The sequence below is a fragment of the Mobula hypostoma genome, chromosome 11 (assembly GCF_963921235.1).
Source record: "Mobula hypostoma chromosome 11, sMobHyp1.1, whole genome shotgun sequence".
NCBI lineage: Eukaryota > Metazoa > Chordata > Chondrichthyes > Myliobatiformes > Myliobatidae > Mobula > Mobula hypostoma.
Window position 1 is genome coordinate 96,721,993 of NC_086107.1, and position 18,923 is coordinate 96,740,915.

General features: G+C 44.3%; 1 protein-coding gene across 1 annotated transcript in view; it reads left to right on the forward strand.

The window, feature by feature from the left end:
• Positions 1 to 5,248: 5,248 nt before the first annotated feature.
• Positions 5,249 to 18,923, forward strand: part of LOC134354367 (uncharacterized) — a 39,915-nt gene continuing 26,240 nt past the window's right edge. Inside the window, exons 1-2 of the mRNA XM_063063327.1 lie at positions 5,249 to 5,382; positions 5,945 to 6,283. Of these exons, the coding sequence (XP_062919397.1) occupies positions 5,340 to 5,382; positions 5,945 to 6,283 (382 nt within the window). The 5' untranslated portion in view covers positions 5,249 to 5,339. The remainder of the gene's footprint in view (positions 5,383 to 5,944; positions 6,284 to 18,923) is intronic.

Below are 18,923 nucleotides of genomic sequence, written 5' to 3' on the forward strand. Positions count from 1 at the left end.
TTTAGAATTCAGAATCAGGTTTATTATCACCGGCATGTGACGTGAAATTTGTTAACTTAGCAGCAGCAGTTCGATGCAATGCATAATCTAGCAGAGAAAAAAATAATAAACAAAATAAAAATAATAAATAAAGAATCAATTACGTATATCGAATAGATTCAATAAAACATGCAAAAATAGAAATACTGTATATTAAAAAAATGAGGTAGTATCCAAAGATTCAAAGTCCATTTGGGAATCAGATGGCAGAGGGGAAGAAGCTGTTCCTGAATCACTGAGTGTGTGCCTTCAGGCTTCTGTACCTCCTTCCTGATGGTAACAGTGAGAAAAGGGCATGCCCTGGGTGCTGGAGATCCTTTGTATTGGATGCTGCCTTTCTGAGACACTGCTCCCCGAAGATGTCCTGGGTACTTTGTAGGCTAGTACCCAAGATGGAGCTGACAAGATTTACAACCTTCTGCAGCTTCTTTCAGTCCTGTGCAGCAGCCCCTCCATACCAGACAGTGATGCAGCCTGTCAGGATGCTCTCCACAGTACAACTATAGAAATTTCTGGGTGTGTTTGTTGACATGCAAATCTCTTCAAACTCCTAATAAAGTATAGTCACTGTCTTGCCTTCTTTATAACTTCATCGATATGTTGGGACCAGGTTAGATCCTCAGAGATCTTGACACCCAGGAACTTGAAACTGCTCACTCTCTCCACGTCTGATCCCTCTATAAGGATTTGTGTGTGTTCCATCATCTTACCCTTCCTGAAGTCCACAATCAGCTTTTTCATCTTACTTTCGTTGAGTGCCAGGTTGTTGCTGTGGCACCATTCCACTAGTTGGCATATCTCACTCCTGTATGCCCTCTCGTCACCACCTGAGATTCTACCAACAATGGTTGTATCGTCAGCAAATTCATAGATGGTATTTGAGCTATGCCTAGCCACACAGTCATGGATATAGAGAGTAGAGAGTGGGCAAAGCACACACCCCTGAGGTGCGCCAGTGTTGATCGTCAGCGAGGAGGATATGTTATCACCAATCTGCACAGTTAGGAAGTCGAAGATCCAATTGCAGAGGGAGGTACAGAGGCCCAGGTTCTGCAACTTCTCAATCAGGATTGTGGGAATGATGGTATTAAATGCTGAGCTATAGTCGATGAACAGCATCCTGACGTAGGTGTTTGTGTTGTCCAGGTGGTCTAAAGCTGTGTGGAGAGCCATCGAGATTGCGTCTACCATTGACCTAAATGCAGCGGGTCCAGGTCCTTGCTGAGGCAGGAGTTCAGTCTAGTCATGACCAACCTCTCAAAGCGTTTCATCACTATTGATGTGAGTGCTACTGGGCGATAGTCATTAAGGCAGCCCACATTATTCTCCTTAGCCACTGGTAGAATTGTTGCCTTTTTGAAGCAAGTGGGAACTTCCGCCCATAGTAGTGAGAGGTTGGAAATGTCCTTGAATACTCCCACTAGTTGGTTGGCACAGGTTTTCAGAGCCTTACCAGGTACTCCATTGGGACCTTCCGCCTTGCAAGGGTTCACTCTCTTTAAAGATGGCCTAACATCAGTCTCTGAGACAGAGATCACAGGGTCATCAGGTGCAGCAGGGATCTTCACAGCTGTAGTTGTGTTCTCCCTTTCAAAGCATGCATAGAAGTCAGTAACAACTGCAGCAGACTCATCTAGATTCAAAGATGAATCCCTGAATACAGTCCAGTCCACCAATTCAAAGCAGTCCTGTAGGTGCTCCTGTGCTTCCCTGGTCCATACCTTCTTGGTCCTCACTACTGGTGCTACAGTCTTCAGTCTCTGCCTATACTCAGGGAATAGAAGTACAGCTAGGTGATCAGACTTCCTGAACTGAGGGCGTGGAATAGCACAGTAGGCATTCTTGATGGTGGTGTAGCAATGGTCCAGTGTTGTTTCCTCTGGAATTGCAAGTGATCTGTTGATGGTAGTTGTTTAGTGATTTTTGCAGACTGGCTTGGTTTAAAATCTCCCAAAATGACGGTGAAGGCATTAGGGTGCACTGTTTCATGCATGTTGATCCCATTACTCAGATCATCTAAAGCCCACTTAACATTGCCCTGAGGTGGAATGTAAACTGCTACCAAAATGACCCCAGAGAACTCCCGTGGTAGGTAAAAAGGACGGCACTTTACTGCTGGATTTTCCAGGTCTGGTGAGCAGAAATGGGACAGCACTGATATATTTGTGCACCAAGGAGAGCTGATCACAGGGCATACTCCTCCACCTCTGCTCTTGAGAGACTCTATAGATCTTTCCTGGAGGTGTATAGTAAACCCGCCAATCTGGGTCCGGTAGGGAAGAGGTTAACCAGGATTCCGTGAAACAAAGAACACACGTGGTCCTAGTGTCCCTCTGATTCAGCGCCCTAGCTCTGAGATCATCGATTTTATTCGCAGAAGCAGGTGTAGGCTGTTTGGTCCCATGTGTCTGTACTATAATAAGATTTTTGCCTCAGCACCAATTTCCACAAGAGCCAGATACCCCTCAGTTCCCCTAATATTCCAGTGTCCACTGACACCTGTTGTGAAACTACCCAGAAATGTCCAAACCCCATTGGGCAGAGAATTACCAAGGTTCACCAACCTTCTTCTCACCTCTATCAGAACTGGCGCAGACGTCCTTGACCCACTGAGCTCCTTCTGCAGGTTACTCTTGCTCCAGATTCCAGAGTCTGAAGTCCCTTGCGTCCCACCAACTCCTCTCCACACCTCCATTCTGGCTCAGGTTCCCATCGCCCTTCACCCTTCCTCTATGGTTCCACCATCACCTCCCTTACTTCTCAGATTCCAGCCTTTGTGTCCCCACTTATCACCGTCTGCCGTCACCCTCCCCAAGTGCCTCCTGGCTTCACCAGCCTTCTTTTGTCTGCCCCCCCCCCACCTGCCTTGAATTAATTCAGACTTGGAATAGACAAGGCGACACAAACAAAATCCAAAGGTGAAGCCACAAACAGCAGTACGAGAAATGGAACTCCTACAATTGAGTCTTAAAGAGACAGCGACAGCTAACTGTACCCTGGGGAACTGGAGCACTTAAACTTGAATTCCTGCCACTGTCCAATCAGTTCCATGACAGTGCTAATCAATATAAGGGAAGTTTGTCTCATATACAGATCACCCCCCCATGAAAAGATTGATCCCCAGGTTCCTATTAGATTAGATTATGAGGAGACGCAGTCCTCTTTTATTGTCATTTATTAACTCTCTGCCCTCTCAAATGAGGGGCGACCTTTTCAAGGATTATAAAGTCATGAGAGGACGGAAGAGAGACTGACAGGGATGGGAGGAGTGCTAGATTATGCTGGCTGCTCTCTTAAGGCAGCAGGAAGTGTAGAGGAGGGGAGTCGGCGGAGGGGAGATTGGTTTGTGTGATGGACTTTACAGTGCCTACCACTTTCTGCAATTTCTTGTGGTCTTGGGCAGAGCAGTTGCCAAGCCTAACCGTGAGGCGTCTGAATAGACGGCTTTAGTAAAAGTTTCTGAGAATTATCAGGGACATGCTGAATTTCCTTCGCCTTCCGAGGAAGTAAAGACCTAGGCATGCTTCCTTATCCACAGCATCCATGTTGCCCCACCAGGACAAATGGTCGGTGTTTCGGTCAAGATGGTGCCAAGCTACAGTCTCCGCTGCAGGCGTGGCTCATACATTGCTGTTTTTAGGCAGGTAGGGATTGTTTTGGGGACAGAGCATGCAGTTACAGGTCGGGTTGAGGTTTAGGGACAGAAAAGTTGGGAGTTAAAAACCAGTTTGACGTCTGGGCCTCCGCATTCCACTCTTGAAGCCCAACAATGATGTTGAGAAGGACCAGTGATGACAAGATCTGATCCCCCCCCAACCCCAGGTCAGTTGAGTCCGTAGGGGTATCAACAGTATTGAAAGTTTGTGTGGATAGGAGGCACGAGGGCTGACGTCCTCCTTGACACATGAGTCTGGGAGTCTGGTGTTAGATGCCTGGAGTTTGCGGCGCTGTTACCGGCGAGTCTGGAGTTCGAGACCCGCCATCAGTGAGTCCTGGGGTCAATATCGAAGATCGAAGGCCGGTGGTCGATTCGAAGTCCAGAAGTTGAGCCCTGGGTCTGCAAGTCTGTGAGTCCAATGGAGCCTGGAGGCCCGGAGGCCCGGAGGCTGCCTGTCTGGGGGTTGGAGGACTGTGTGTGTGTGTGTGTGTGTGTGTGTGGATGAGCCAGACAAAAGGGGCGGGGTTTGCTGTTCTTCCGCTGAACATTGTGGGCATGATTTGTTGATGCTGGAATGCATGTGATACTTGTGGGCTGCTCCCAGCACATCCTTAGGTTGTTCTGATTGTTAATACAAACGTTGCATTTCACTGTTTACTTGGATGAATCTAAATCTTAATATTTACACCTTTGCAAACCGAAGCTCTCAACCCATTTCCACCGTGACACCATTGGTACATACAGGGGTGTGAACCCCACCCCACATCCTGAAGTTAATAATCTGCTGACATTGAGGGAGAGGATCTTGACTTGACAACATGACATTGGGATCTTTATCTCCTTATTGTACTCTGACCCGTGGTTGTTTGAGATCCGAGCCCCCACCACGAAGTTGTCTTCAAACTTCTCTTTGAACCTTTGCTGAATTATAGCGATTTTTTGACGCAGTCCTCCAGGAAGCATCCCCGAACAGTTGCTCCACCGCAACAACAGCTTTGCACACGAACTATCTCTGATTTGCAGTCACAACAACAGAAAGGGCTGGCAGCGTCGGCGGAGAGAGAAACCGATTGGATGTTTCAGGTCAAACATAGTAAGAACTGAAACACAAACGGCGTCTTTTTCCGCAGATGCTGACTGACCCGTTGGGTGTTCCTTGTCACATTTCGAATATCTGCGCCGCCAGCAGCGGCAAATTGACTCGGCGGTTGGAAATGTAGGTACCCGCGGCCCGACCTTACGGCGGTTTGAGACGGGAGGGCCTGGCACTTCCTGCCACTTTTGAGTGAAGGTGTAAGATATTGATCTCTGAGCTGCAGAACAGCTTCACTATTTCCACTGTCGCGCAGCGCGACTCCGCCCGGAGCAAGAGCTCGGTTACTCTCACCATCTGAGTCGAAACCTTCGATTTTCACTTACCTTTAAGTTTCGCAGCGCTAACTTCCGAAGCGGAACCCAGCCGGATCTCATTACCTCAGCACTGCCGGGCGACCGCCTATGGCTCGTCGCCAGGCTCACAAGGCAGCGTTGGTCCTCCTCTGACTGTTAGATGCGGTGGAAACGGTAAACAAAACCACAAACTGACACAGCCAGTGGTCAGAGGGCGAGTGTTTATCGATAAATCATTCAATATACGGGTGGCATGAAGCTCCGGCTGACGTGGATCGTGCTGGTGTGGACCATTTGTGAGTAGCCGAGCTTTTACCTGGCAAGAATGTAGGCGACCCTTCACCAGCCTCTGGACCACGCCCCCCCCCTTGGTTCCTAGACCCTGCCTTCCTTGTATCGACGCATCCACCTCACCACAATTCCTTGGATACAGACAACCCTTCACCCTTCTGGACCTCTGACCCCATCGCTGCATCTCGGATCCCGGCCCATGCGGATGGTTGGCCGGATCGATGCACTCGGCCACCCATTCCTTTGATTCCTCCCCCTCTCGCCAGTTCCACGCGCGCTCACCTCCAGCGACCCTTTGCACTGTGACAGCCCGTGGAACGACAGTACCGACCCCTCGATTCTCCTCGTCCCTGCCTCCACTCACCTCTCCGCGGCTTGGCAGCGCTTCGATAAACTTGGCACGGTTGCATATCCGTGCCGTGGCACCGAAGCGGGAGTGGTCCAGAGGTCTTGGAACAAATCCTGAATGTCATGAACTTCTAACGCAGCTTGGCCAAATCCGCGGTGTCTGGGGTAGATTTTAGACTTTACTGTTCACTGACAGATCTTTTTCTCGGTCGGATGCAGATCTTCCTAGCTCTGCGGAAATATTATGGAGCTCCGCGCACGCCGGAGACGCGGTAACGGTGGAATGCCGACTGCAGGAAACATCCGATCTACGGTACTGGTTTATGCAACGTCCCGGTCAAGGACCCACTACCATCCTTTTCCACCGCGCCTCCGGCGGCCCCGCCAGCTACTTTAACGGCTACGGCCATAATTTTACTCCCTCCTTTGACCGCAGAACCCACTGCTCCCGACTAAGGATTGCGAATATCAGTGTTTCGGACGCCGGGGTGTATTATTGCGCAGCCCGGACCGGGGGCGAGATGAAATTCGGTACTGGGACTGCGCTGGCCGTGACAGGTATGAAAACAGCTCCCAACACCCCCCACCCACCCACCCCCGCCGTCCCAATCCCTGTTCCCAAAGCTGCTAGGGTCAGTACGGGAGAGAAGGGGAAACGGTATCAAAGCGTCCTGCTCGCCGGAATTGTATCTGTAAGTTAAACTGGAGCGAGGCATTTACCAAAAGCAGGTCACCTAAGCTTCTCTCTCCGTTCGTACGGAATGATTTGCATTTACATAGTGCCTGTCACGGCCCTGGGGTGAAAGCGCTCCGTGGCCGATGTAGGGAAGTAACTGGAGACACTAGTGTGAGAAGTTTCCCGGCAGGAGAACAAATCCTTCAGAGCAGACCAGAACATCTCGTTGCTCTGAAATCAAGTTAAAATCAGTAGTTATTGTTTAAGCGCCAAGTTCACGTCTAGGAAAAGCAAAAACAAACTTCAGGTCGGATAGCGTCAGTGGAGAAAGAACACGAGTGAACTAGCAGTTCAGATGGATGATGCTCTAGAGGAGGTGCGTGTGAAGGTAGGAGATGGAGACTGGTAAGAAAGGGCTGTGTCATTCTCAATCTCCATCTCACTCTCACTCTTCCTAACAGGCAGTTTCTTTGGGCTAAACAATTTCAGAAAGCTAGCTAGGCACACACAAATTGCTGGAGGAACTCAGTAGGCCAGGCAGGACAGCCGAAGGGTCTCGGCCCGAAACGTCGACTGTACTCTTTCCTCAATGCCTCCTGGCCTGCTGAGATCCCCCAGCATTTTGTGTGTGTTGCTCGGATTTCCAGCAGCTGCAGATTTTCTCTTGTTTGTGATCAGAAAGCAAACCTTTCCAATTTGTGTTGGAACTGATGTAGGAACACCAACTTATAATGTGGATCCAGTGTCTCTCTCCACAGTTGCTGCCTGACTTATTTGGGGTTTTCCAGCATTCTGTTTTATCTGCAAATTCCAGCGACTGCAGGGTTTTGTATCTGTTCTCACCCTTGTCTTACTTATAGCCCCCAACAGATTCTTGTTCAGACAGATTAGCTACCACCTAAACCCTCCCCCAGCCAACACCAAACTGTGTCGCTCAGTTACTGGTGTTAGTTCCTGCCACTCTCACTCCCCTCTCCAACTTAAACACACACCTAAAGGCAATCGCTGGGGAGAAGACAGAATGTCCAGGTGGATGAGGTCTTCGATTATGCCTGCTGCTTTAGAGAGGCAGTAGGAAGTGTTGAGAGAGTTCACAGAGGGGAGCCCCATCATCGTATTACAGATCTTCCTACCAAAGCAAGCAACCCAGGCCCCTCTCACTGAAGTCCCTCATCTCAAGAACTATTCTTGTTAATATCTCTATCTCTCTCCATTTCTCTCTCTCTCTCTGTCTCTCTCTCTCCCTCCCTCTGTCTCCTCTCTCTCCCTCTGTCTCCTCTCTCTCCCTCTGTTTCCTCTCTCTTCCCCTCTCTCTCTCCCCCTCCTCTCTCTCCCCCTCTATCTCCCACCCTCCCACCCTCTCTCTCTCCATCGCTCTCTCTCCCCGTCTCCTCTCTCTCCCTCTATTTCCTCTATCTCCCACCCTCTCTCTCTCCTTCTCTCTCCCTCTCTTTCTCTATTTCCCCTCTCTCCCTAGCTCCCTCCTCTCTCTCTCTCTCACACTCTCTCTCTCTGTCACTCTCTCCCCCTCCCCCCCACCACCTCCCTTGCTGTTTCTTGGAAATGAACGCTATACCACAGCTGAGGCTGAACAAGCATTTTATGAAAAGGTTCAGCATGACATCCTTGCTTTTCTACCACGGTGAGAAAGGATCACCTTTACCTTATCAACTGCCTTCCCGCTCTGCCCTGCCACTTTCAATGATCTGTGCATCCAAGGTCCCCACTCCATCAGCTCCTGCACTCCTTTCAGAACCAAGTTCTAGGTTCTCTCTCCTCCTTATCCTATACAAATTGGATCATTCTACATTCCCCCATGTTAAAATTCATCTGCCAGTCTTCTGCCCATTCCACCAACCTGTTCATCTTCCACTGCATATGTGTCCTGTACAGACATGGAAGCTGTGGCTTGAAGCCCACTCTCTGAAGGCAAGATCATTGTATGGAATAAACAGGTGATCCCTGGGGCAGACCACCATTCACTTTCCTTTAATCAAAAATTAAATCCATTGCCACCGCCTGCTTTCCAGCCTTTCCTTGTTCTGACGGAAGATCAACCTGAAATGTTACCCTCATCAAAACCTGCTGAGCGATTTCTCAGGGTTTCTGTTTCTGCTCCCAGTCTGTGAAACTGCCTTGCAATTTCAACAGAAGTCGAAACTCACTTAACGTAGGCAGCTTTGAACCCCACACAAAGAAACTGTGCAGAAATACAGTAAATGTCCCTGTATTAAGTTTTGCAATGGAAGTTCTCACCTGCAATAAGCTTTCATAAGTTGGTAGTAACAAGCAAGCTACCTAGTCAGCTGGTGTTTGAGGGTTACATGTTGCATAGTGAAATATAATCATACAGTGAGAAATACCCCATGTAGTACATGGAGCTGCACCACAGACCCTTTTATTTCAGCTTTCCAGCTTCTTCACTTCCTGTAATGTATGTTTTTTCAGTACAATTACAGATGGTATAAATACAAAGTTCAAAGTAAAATTATAATCAAAGAGCATATAATTTAGCACATACAGCGCTGATGGTTTGTTTTCTTGTGGGCATGCACAGTAAATCCAAGAAACACAATAAAGACTGCACGCAACAAGATAGACAAAACAGCCAATGTTCAAAAGACAACAAAACTGTACAAATGCAGAATAAAATAAACAAATAAGAAATAAATATCAAAAACATGAGATGAAGGGTTGTTAAAAGTGAGTCCACAGATTGTGGGAAAAGCCCAGATCTGAACCAGAGGGGATAACTTCACTCAACTTCACTCGCCCCATCATTGAATTGTTCCTACAACCAATGGACTCACTTTCAAGGACTCTTCATCTCATGTTCTCAATATTCATTACTTAGTATTATTATTATTATCACTTATTTTTTCCCAGCTCAAGCTGGTAAAACCTTAAGTACAGGCACAGCCAAGCACACTCGTTTTTCAATTGCTAGGAACTTTTGGACTATTCCAGTGGTGTTTAGTATTGCAGCTTCTGAAAATTTACGTAAATATTGCTGTGCAGGCCTAATTGTTTAATAATATTGTGTAGTGGCTTTGGGATGATACCAGTTGTAGATATTACTATTGGGACAATGTATACCCTGTTCATGTTCCAAAGTCTTTCAATTTCCTCTTTTAATTCTGCATATTTCTGGTGTTTTTCACTGACTGATTTCTGTACGTTATGTGTGTTTGAAATGGCCATGTCTATTAAGTAAGTTGTTTGCCCAAATGGAATGCTGAATCCTGTTTTTGTTCATAAAAGTATATTCTTAGAAGTTTATCTGACATAGAAACATAGAAAAATAGAAAACCTACAGCACAGTACAGGTCCTTCGGCCCACAAAGCTGTGCCGAACATGTCCTTACCCGAAAAACTACCTAGGGTTACCCATAGCCCTCTATTTTTTTGAGCTCCATATACCTGTCCAGGAGTCTCTTAAAAGACCCTATCGTATCCACCTCCACCACCATCGCCGGCAGCCCATTCCACGCACTGACCACCCTCTGTGTAAAAAACTTACCCCTGATATCTCCTCTGTACCTACTTCCAAGCACCTTAAAACTGCCCTCTCGTGCTAGCCATTTCAGCCCTGGGAACAAGCCTCTGACTATCCACACAATCAATGTCTGTCATCATCTTGTACACCTCTATCAGGTCACCTCTCATCCTCCGTCGCTCCAAGGAGAAAAGGCCAAGTTCACTCAACCTATTCTCATAAGGCATGCTCCCCAATCCAGGCAACATCCTTGTAAATCTGCTGACTGTTGTGTAATTTTTTAAAATATCTGTTATTCATCTTCCTCTGGGTAGTGTTAATCTAAGTGTGTTCAAGTGTACATAGTGTTTTCTAAAACTTGTCATTTCAGTTCTTATTTTGATTTGTAAATTTTCCGGATTGGTTTTGGACCAAGATATTATTCCAAAAGAATACCTTTATATGGGTATAGTGAAAGTGCATTTTTGCCTTTGTTATATTTTTACCATTGAGTCTGTTTCGCAGATTTTCTTAAGCTTTGAAGTAAATTCTGTTGAACATCACTTTATCCCCCTATGATGTACTTGCTTTATTTGTTGTTATGTTTCATATTCATCCATCAGTAGTTTTATACCCTGCTGCTCTGTCTTATACCCTACTAGCTCGATTGCACCTTTCTTTATGTTTAATGTTCTGCACTATTCCAGTCCAAAGTTCACGTTTATATCTTTAGAAAATTGTTCTACTATTGGAATTAATTTATTTTGCTTTACTGATAAGGAGCGTATAATTTCAACTTTGTTTATGTATAGAAGGTGTGTCAAGGCATAATTCGTGTGGCTGTTTCTAATTTGATACCCTAAATTAGAGAGCGGGTTTAAAGCTGGACAAAACCACAGTGGGCTTTGAGAGCCGCGCTGGAAAATGCCTCCGTTTGTTTTGTTAATGGTGGCTGTCCTTCATCTTGGTTGTTAACAGATAGTGTGATTATATACGCCAATGCTTCATCAGACACTGTAGGAATTCTACAGGTATTGGGTGCAGTTTTATATATATAATTTCTTATTTATTTTTTCTTTCGTATTTGCAGTTTGCTGTCTTTTGCACACTAGTTGTCTGCCCTGATGGTGCGGTCTTTCATTGATTCTATTGTGGTTATTGGATTTATTGAGTATGAAAACGAATCTTAGGGTGGTACATGGTGACATATATGTATTTGATAATAACTTTACTTTGAACTCAAGTATCTGAACCGTTTAAAGTTTCGTTGAAGTATCAGAATCACAGGTGATATAAATCGAAGCGTCGGTACAACTCGGCAGATGTATGCCAAAAAGGCAAATCCACAATATTCTGTCGCACATGTGAAGCTACAGACTTCAGTATTGAAATTGAGCTTGTTTTGCAGTGGTAGTATAACTCCGGATATCACAGTTGCAATAGAGACTAAATTTAACCTTCACCGTATTGAGAATATTGTTTGTGGGGGTTCAGACATGGCTTTGTGTCCATCTTGTACAATTAGCGGCAAATATATGTTTAAATGTAGATACACGGGGGCTGTTGATGAATTTCAAATTCAAACCGTTCTGTTACAACGCTTGCTTCAATGAGGTGAATTGGATGTAACGCGATTGACGAAAACAAGTCAATAATTTGTATTACGGGGCCGAATTGTGATAATCAGATTTCGATCAGGAATTAGAGTTGCTTTGGAAATTGACTACCAGTAAAAAAAGTAGTCTTGGAGGGAAAAAAAAAGTGTTTAAAAAAACCGTTTCGATATAACATCCTCACCGTGCGGCAATCAGAAACCGTTGTCTCTTAAAAACACAGTTCAAAGTTCAAAGTAATTGTATTATCATTACTATATACTACCCTGAGAATCATTTTCTTCCAGGCATTTACAGGGAAAAAAAGAAATATAATAGAATTTACGAAAAACTACACATAAACAGACAAATCATAAACACACGAGATTCTGCGGATGCTGGACATCCAGAATAACGCACGCACACACAGTGCTGGGGGAATTCAGCGGGTCAGGCGGAAACAAAGGCTGACAATGTGCAAGAGAAGGCAAACTGCAAATAAAAAGATAATATTGTACCGAGAACATGAATTGTAAAGAGTCACTGGAAGTTGTAGATTGTTGAATCGGCTCCGAGAAGTGGTTGCTGCCGGTGTCAGTGCGGAAGGCCAGTGGAAATTGACAAACATTGGCTTCTAGTATTGGTACTTGCACTAGGATTAAACAAAGTAACTACATTTTTAGTTTAAAAAAGCAGTAGCAAAGTACATTTGTAGCTATCAGATAATCTAGTTATTGCGTGTCTGAAACCCTAGCCCCTAGCCTCCCCTCTCCCCCGTTTCCCATGTACACAATTGTAACGCGCGGTTTCTTACGAGCACAACCGTCGCGTTGCACTGTAGTGGTTATGAACCGTTTCAACGGATTTCATTTCTATGCCCACGTTGTAAGGTAACTGGGCTTTAAATAAACCTTGTATACCAGAATAGCTCAATGGTTTGTGATTGTTAAAAGTTTGCAAATAGACTCGGGGAATATTCTAGGGAGGTTTGCAGTTGGTTCCCAGTAGGAGTGTGAATAATTTGGGCTAAAACGTGTTGAAAGCAAAATCAGTGAAAACAAAATCTAAGTTAACAATACCCGGGAATCCATTCTTTACTAGTGTACTGTCCCAAGGACTTTAACTAGAATGTTTCAAATCAGATTTTGCTGTAAAACTAACTGACAATGACCAGACTCTGGTAGTTACTAACGAGCCACTCAGCCAGTACCTTGAGTTGAGGGAGCAAAACCTTGTGAATTGTCAGTCACCATTGACTTCTGGACATTTCAAACTTCACGTTAATCTCTCACCTCAAGCTTAACCAACACTTTTAAGAACTTGCTGGATTGTACATTAAATAGATAAAGATTGGCTTTACTTGTCATGTGTATATTGAAACACACAGTGAAACGTGTCACTTGCATCAAATCACATCAGGGAGGATTGTGCAAGTGTTGGCCACGCTTCTGGTGCCAAGATAGCATGCCCACAACTCGCTAAGCCTAACCGTACATCTTTGGAATGTGGGAAGAGACCGGAGCACTCGGAGGAAACCCACACGGTCACGGGGAGAATGTACAAACTCCTTACAGACGGTGGTGGGATTTGAACCCTGAGTGGTATTGCCGGTGCTGTAAAGTGATGCCCTAACCACTACGCTACCGTGTCACCTGTGTTTAGTTACTCATTAAATTGGACATAGAAAAATATGACTAATAATTAATAGTATAAATACATTTCCACACAATGGTGACTGCTAATGACTGCCATTCAATTTCTCTTGCTGGAGAAGTGTGGAACCTCGGGTTATGAAAAATCTTAGGAGAGTTTAGAAAAATAATCTTTAACATTTACCCTTATTATTACTTTTTACGTCTGGCTCTGAACGTATGTGATGTAACATTGGTTTTACTCACTTTAGTGACCCCTCTAGCTAGTGAACTCTCTGCTGACTCCTGTCCCAATGTCACTTGGCGTCGTCCTCTTATTCATCAGTGTCCCAGTTCCCTCATCCCCTCTCTGTCTATGTATTCATTTGGTTAGTCAGTATTCTTATAATGTAAATGCCAAAGGTAACTGAGCAATTGCAGTGCATGTGGAGTATGTGTGAAACCTGTATGTGAGATTCTCTCTTCCAATTAAGTCTAGAATGACCACCAATGAGTGAGCTACAAACTGGTGCTTGATGAGTGACTGACAGAATGGGAATATTACAAGGCTTCATCTACAAGAGTGACTTGGATAATTTGTATAGCATAAAACAATAGCTATCTCAGACTGCTTTGTAATCAATGGCTTTGGATGGGTCTCTCTGGATAAAAAGTTCTTCAAGGGTACATTTAATGTCGGAGAAATGTATACAATATACATACTGAAATTCTTTTTCTTCACAACCCATCCACGAAAACAGAGGAGTGCCCCAAAGAATGAATGACAGTTAAATGTTAGAACCCCAAAGTCCCCCCCAGCTCCCCCTCCCACACATAAGCAGCAGCAAAGCAACAATCCCCCCCCTCCCCCAGCAGCAAAAGAAGCATCGGCGCCCTCCACCGAGCACTCAAGCATGCAGCAAAGCATCAATAAAGACACAGACTTGCAGTACCCCAAAGACTACTTGTTCACCCAGTATTCGACATACCACAGGCTCTCCTTCTCCCTAATAAGGAAAAAAAAGGTGACTCTGTTTCACCAAAGATTGAAGAACAATTTGGAATTCATCTGTGATTTGGGATGGTTTATATAAAAAGAGATGAAATCTGTTATAGCTTGAAAGATGTCAAACATTTCAATCCCTGAGACAGACCTTTAGCAGTGATTATAAGACAGACTCTGTCCTGATAGCATGATCATTGATTTCTCAAACTTATGGTAATTGCCCCTGCCACCCTCCTCTTTCACCTTATCTCCTTACCTGCCCATCACCTCCCTCTGCTGCTCCTCCTCTTCCCTTTCTTCCATGATCTTCTACCCTTTTCTATCATATTCCCCCTTTTCCAGCCCTCCCCCTCGCCCAGTTTTCACCTGTCACCTACCACCTTGTACTTTTTCCTCCCCTCCCCCCACCTTCTGACTCTGACCTCTCCCCTTCCTTTCCTGTCCTGATGAAGGGTCTCGGCCCAAACGTCGACTGTTTACTCTTTTCCATAGATACTGCCTGGCCTGCTGAGTTCCTTTGGCATTTTGCATGCTTTGCTTTGAACTTCCAGCATCTGCAGATGTTCTCGAGTTTGTAAGACAGGGGTCAAGTTTAGTAAAGAGTCTGTCCATCAGCTAAACTCTCCGACAGGATTACTGCCACTGAAAAGCACTAAAATCAAAAATATATTCATGGATGTTTGCACACTCTTTCTTACACTAGAACCGTTCCTTACCCAGATGTTGTGGTGAATTCAGTCGGTTTCGGTGCCCAATTCTCTAACTTCAGTGGTTAGTAGGATAACTTGACACATAGGAATTGTTTGAAGGTGTAACTGACAGCTAATGAAACTGAAAACCCGTAACTATAAAGACGAACTGAAAGTGCAAGCCTCTGTAACTGATTCTAAGGTTTACCGACTCCCCATCAGGTGAAGGTATGAACGAGCAGGGCATAGAGGGATGTGGAATGAACAGAGGAAAGTGCGATTAGTGTAGAAAAGGATGATGGTTGGCATAGATACAGTAGGTTGAAGAGCCTGTTTCTATGCTGTGAAAAGTAATTTGTAAATATGCATCTCGATTATGGCATTTTGTATAGAAATTGTATTTTTTTCTTTCAGCTTGCTTCATTTTTCACAGAATCATTACGAGCTGAGTATATAGCTGCTTCTAGTACATCTTTTCTCCAAAGACACCCATCGTCAGTCCCATTGCCCCAGTCTTTCCTGACACCCCTAAGTGCCTGTCCAGATCCCCGATGAAAGCCATGTGCAATTACCTTCACATCATCCCTACAGGCAGTGAGTTTCACATCATAACTTCTCCCCGCGTAAAATCATTCTTTCTCACATTTGCCTTATATTTATTGCCCAACATTTCAAACCCTGGTCCTTGGACCGTTTACTAATTGGAACTGCTTCCCCCATCCACACCGAACCAAACATGATCTTCTGCACCTCCAGCAGATCTTCTCTCGACTTTCTTCGCAACAGCTCCACGTAGTTTCGTGAAGCAATGGTTAGCACTCTGGGCTCTGAATGCAGCGATCTGAGTTCAAATCTCGTCGGAACCTGCTACTTTCTATTTTGGATAAGTACGTGGATGGCTGGGGTAATGGAGAGCTATGGTCCAGCTTACTTTTATACTTGTCCAGAGAAGAGGACCACCATTTTGACTGATAACGTCAAGGAGTAGTAGTCATTTAGTATTAGTTATTGGTTCCAGCTGCAGTGTTGGCTTTAACTTTCAGTTTGAGTGTTTTAGTTAATGGCCCCTGTTTATTGTTTCTCTTTTCCTTTAAATTCTGAAACAGTTCTTGTTAAAGTCAGTGAATTATTGACCTACTTGTTTCTCTCTTTCACTGCACTTACACCATATCTGAATATGACAGCGTGTGGATTGGTGGAATAATTGGTCACAGTAAATTTCCCCTAGACCAGGGGTTCCCAATCTTTTTAATGCCATGGACCCCTACCATTAACCCAAGGGGTCTGAGGACCCCTGGTTGGGAACCCTTGCCCTAGTGTGTGGGTGAATCTAGGGGGAGTTGATGGAATGTGGGGAGATTAAACAGTCAGGGTTGAATTAGTGGGCCAAAGGGCCTTTTTCTCTAGTGGTATTTATGTATTGCCTCCATGTGTTGCTATTGATAGGAAACAGATTGGAAACTTGCTATCTTGGGATCATTTAGGTGAACATTCTCGCATCCATTCTGATGCTGTTGAGTCTTACAAGACACGTCAATCGTTTCTGGATGCTCTTTAACCAAAGAAAGCCAGATCATCTTGCTGGAGTTGCAATATTGCTCTTCAGACTTTCACCTCCCACTGGATAGTGAATCTCAAAATACTGCAGGTGCTGGAAATCCGAAATAAAAACAGAACGTGCTGGAAACACTCAGTGGGTCAGGCAGCAGCTGTGGAGAGGGAAAGAGATCCACTGACGAAGAATCTTTGACCTGAAATTTTAAGCGTTTCTCTTTCCACAGATGCTGCTTTACCCACTGAGTATTTCCAACTTAAATGTCATGGGGCAGTGTCAGTGACTGGAATTTATTGACCTTTTTTGACCTGTGGGATGGAATATTTCTACCCTTCAGTCTATACAATCAGTCTCCCCTGTCTTTGAAGTCCTCATTTCAATGGTTTCAATATGACATTGTAGAACGAAGTCTAGGCTGAAATAATACATTATCTTATGATTAAATTTAATTTTCAGCAGGAAGCCCACAAGCCATTGAATTTACATCACAGAAACCGGCCTTCGCTTTATGAAGTCCAACAATCTGATGATCATTTTAAAATTGAAGTGTTGTGTTCATGAAACATAATTTGAACTAAAATTTAGAAAATTTATGAACATTTTTGAAAAACATTTCTGAAAATTTTGAAAAATTAAAAAAAGATCTAAAATTTTGAAAAAAAAATTGACAAAGAGTTATTAGTTAAGGAGGGAAGCTAAATCAAGGATGAACAGTAAATTAGATTAGATTAGATTCAACTTTATTGTCATTGTGCCGAGTACAGATACAAAGCCAATGAAATGCATTTAGCGTCTGACCAGAAATGCAAAGAATAGTGTTATTTACAAAATAACTGCGAATAAAAAATGCTGAACTGGTTAGTGATTCTCAAAGTTAGTGATGTTCAAAGAGAGTAATTAAAAGGAAAATATCAAATTAAAAAATAATACTTCTCTAAGACTGCTGCATTAAGAGATTAGCCTTTTCAGTGACTTTATGGCATGGTTCAAAGTTCAAGGTAAATTTATTATCCAAGTACATATATGTCACAATTACAACCCCGAGATTCATTTTCTTGTGGGCATACTCAATAATAGAATAGCAACCATAATAGAATCAGTGAAAAACTGCACCAGCTGTCACATTCAACCAGCGTGCAAAAGACAACAAACTGTGCAAATACAAAAATAAATAATAATAACAACAAACAAATAACCAATAAATATCGAGAACATGAGATGAAGAGTCCATAGATTGTGGGAACATTTCAATGATGGGGCAAGTGAAGCTGAGTGAAGTTATCCCCTTTGGTTCAGGAGCCTGATGGTTGAGAGGTAATAACTGTACCTGAACCCGGTGGTGTGAGTCCTGTACCTTCTTCCTGATAGTTGAGGGGTAATAACTGTACCTGAACCTGGCGGTGTGAGTCCTGAGGCTCCTGTACCTTCTTTCTGATGGTAGCAGCGAGAAGAGAGCATGTCCTGGGTGGCGGGGGTCCCTGATGATGGATGCTGCTTTCTTGTGACAGTGCTCAATAGCGGGGGGGTCTTTACCCGTGATGGACTTGACCGTATCCACTACGTAATTATGATGATGAGCTTTCAGATTCTTTGCTATTTCTGTCAGAGACAGCCTCTATGATCTGTTTATAAATATGTGCAAACATTCATTAACAGGAGCTCAGAGAGGACCAGGGAGCAGGAGTTGGATGTGAGGACAATACCAAAGCTGAGACTCATTCAGCACCCAAAGGCCCACACTGCTGAAAAGCCCCATTCCCTCTTACAATTAGTTTCATTATCCGAGCCCTTCCCATAAGGGAAACACATCGATCTCGTGGATCAATGTGCAAATGTTAATGGGATCACATTGTCGTCTCTTGCCCAAAGAATACTAAAATCATCCAATGTGAGATGTTCAAAGTGTTGGAAAGGATTTGCAGCACAGAACCAGTTACTGCGATTCCTTTATATTTTGGAAAAAAAAAGCTTGGTCTGTGAAATAATGTTAGGCATAAAGGCTGGCGGAATGCATTCTGACTGTATTGGCATTATGTACATATATCGAGTGGCATGCTGTGCATTTTAAGGGAAATTACCCATGTATGTTGAAGGTATGTACCCCCAGTGATCAGTGCCATTATAGCAAAGGTTCAAAGGTTCATTTATTACCAAAGTATGTATATAGTGTACAACTCTGAGATTTGTCTTCTCCAGATAGCCACGAAACAAAGAAAGCCATGGAAGTCATTCGAAGATAAATATCAACCCCTGGCCCACAAACCTCAACCCCTCTCCCTTGCACAAAAACATTAGCAGATCACTCCACGCAGAAAACGGCACATAGAACCTCAAACTCCAAGCCCCCTCACACAAACAACTAACAGTTCGCTCCCAAGAAAAAATGGACAAAAACACAGAATTCAGAAAAAAAACCACAGAAGTGAATGAGACCAATTTGAAATATAGTTAGTTTGAACTCCAGGCCACAGTTCAACCCACAAATCACAGAACTTCGATAACATCCTCTGACAGCATCTAGGAGAGTGACTTCTTGAATTCAGAGGCCTTTCGAGGTCTGTGCACACAGAGACC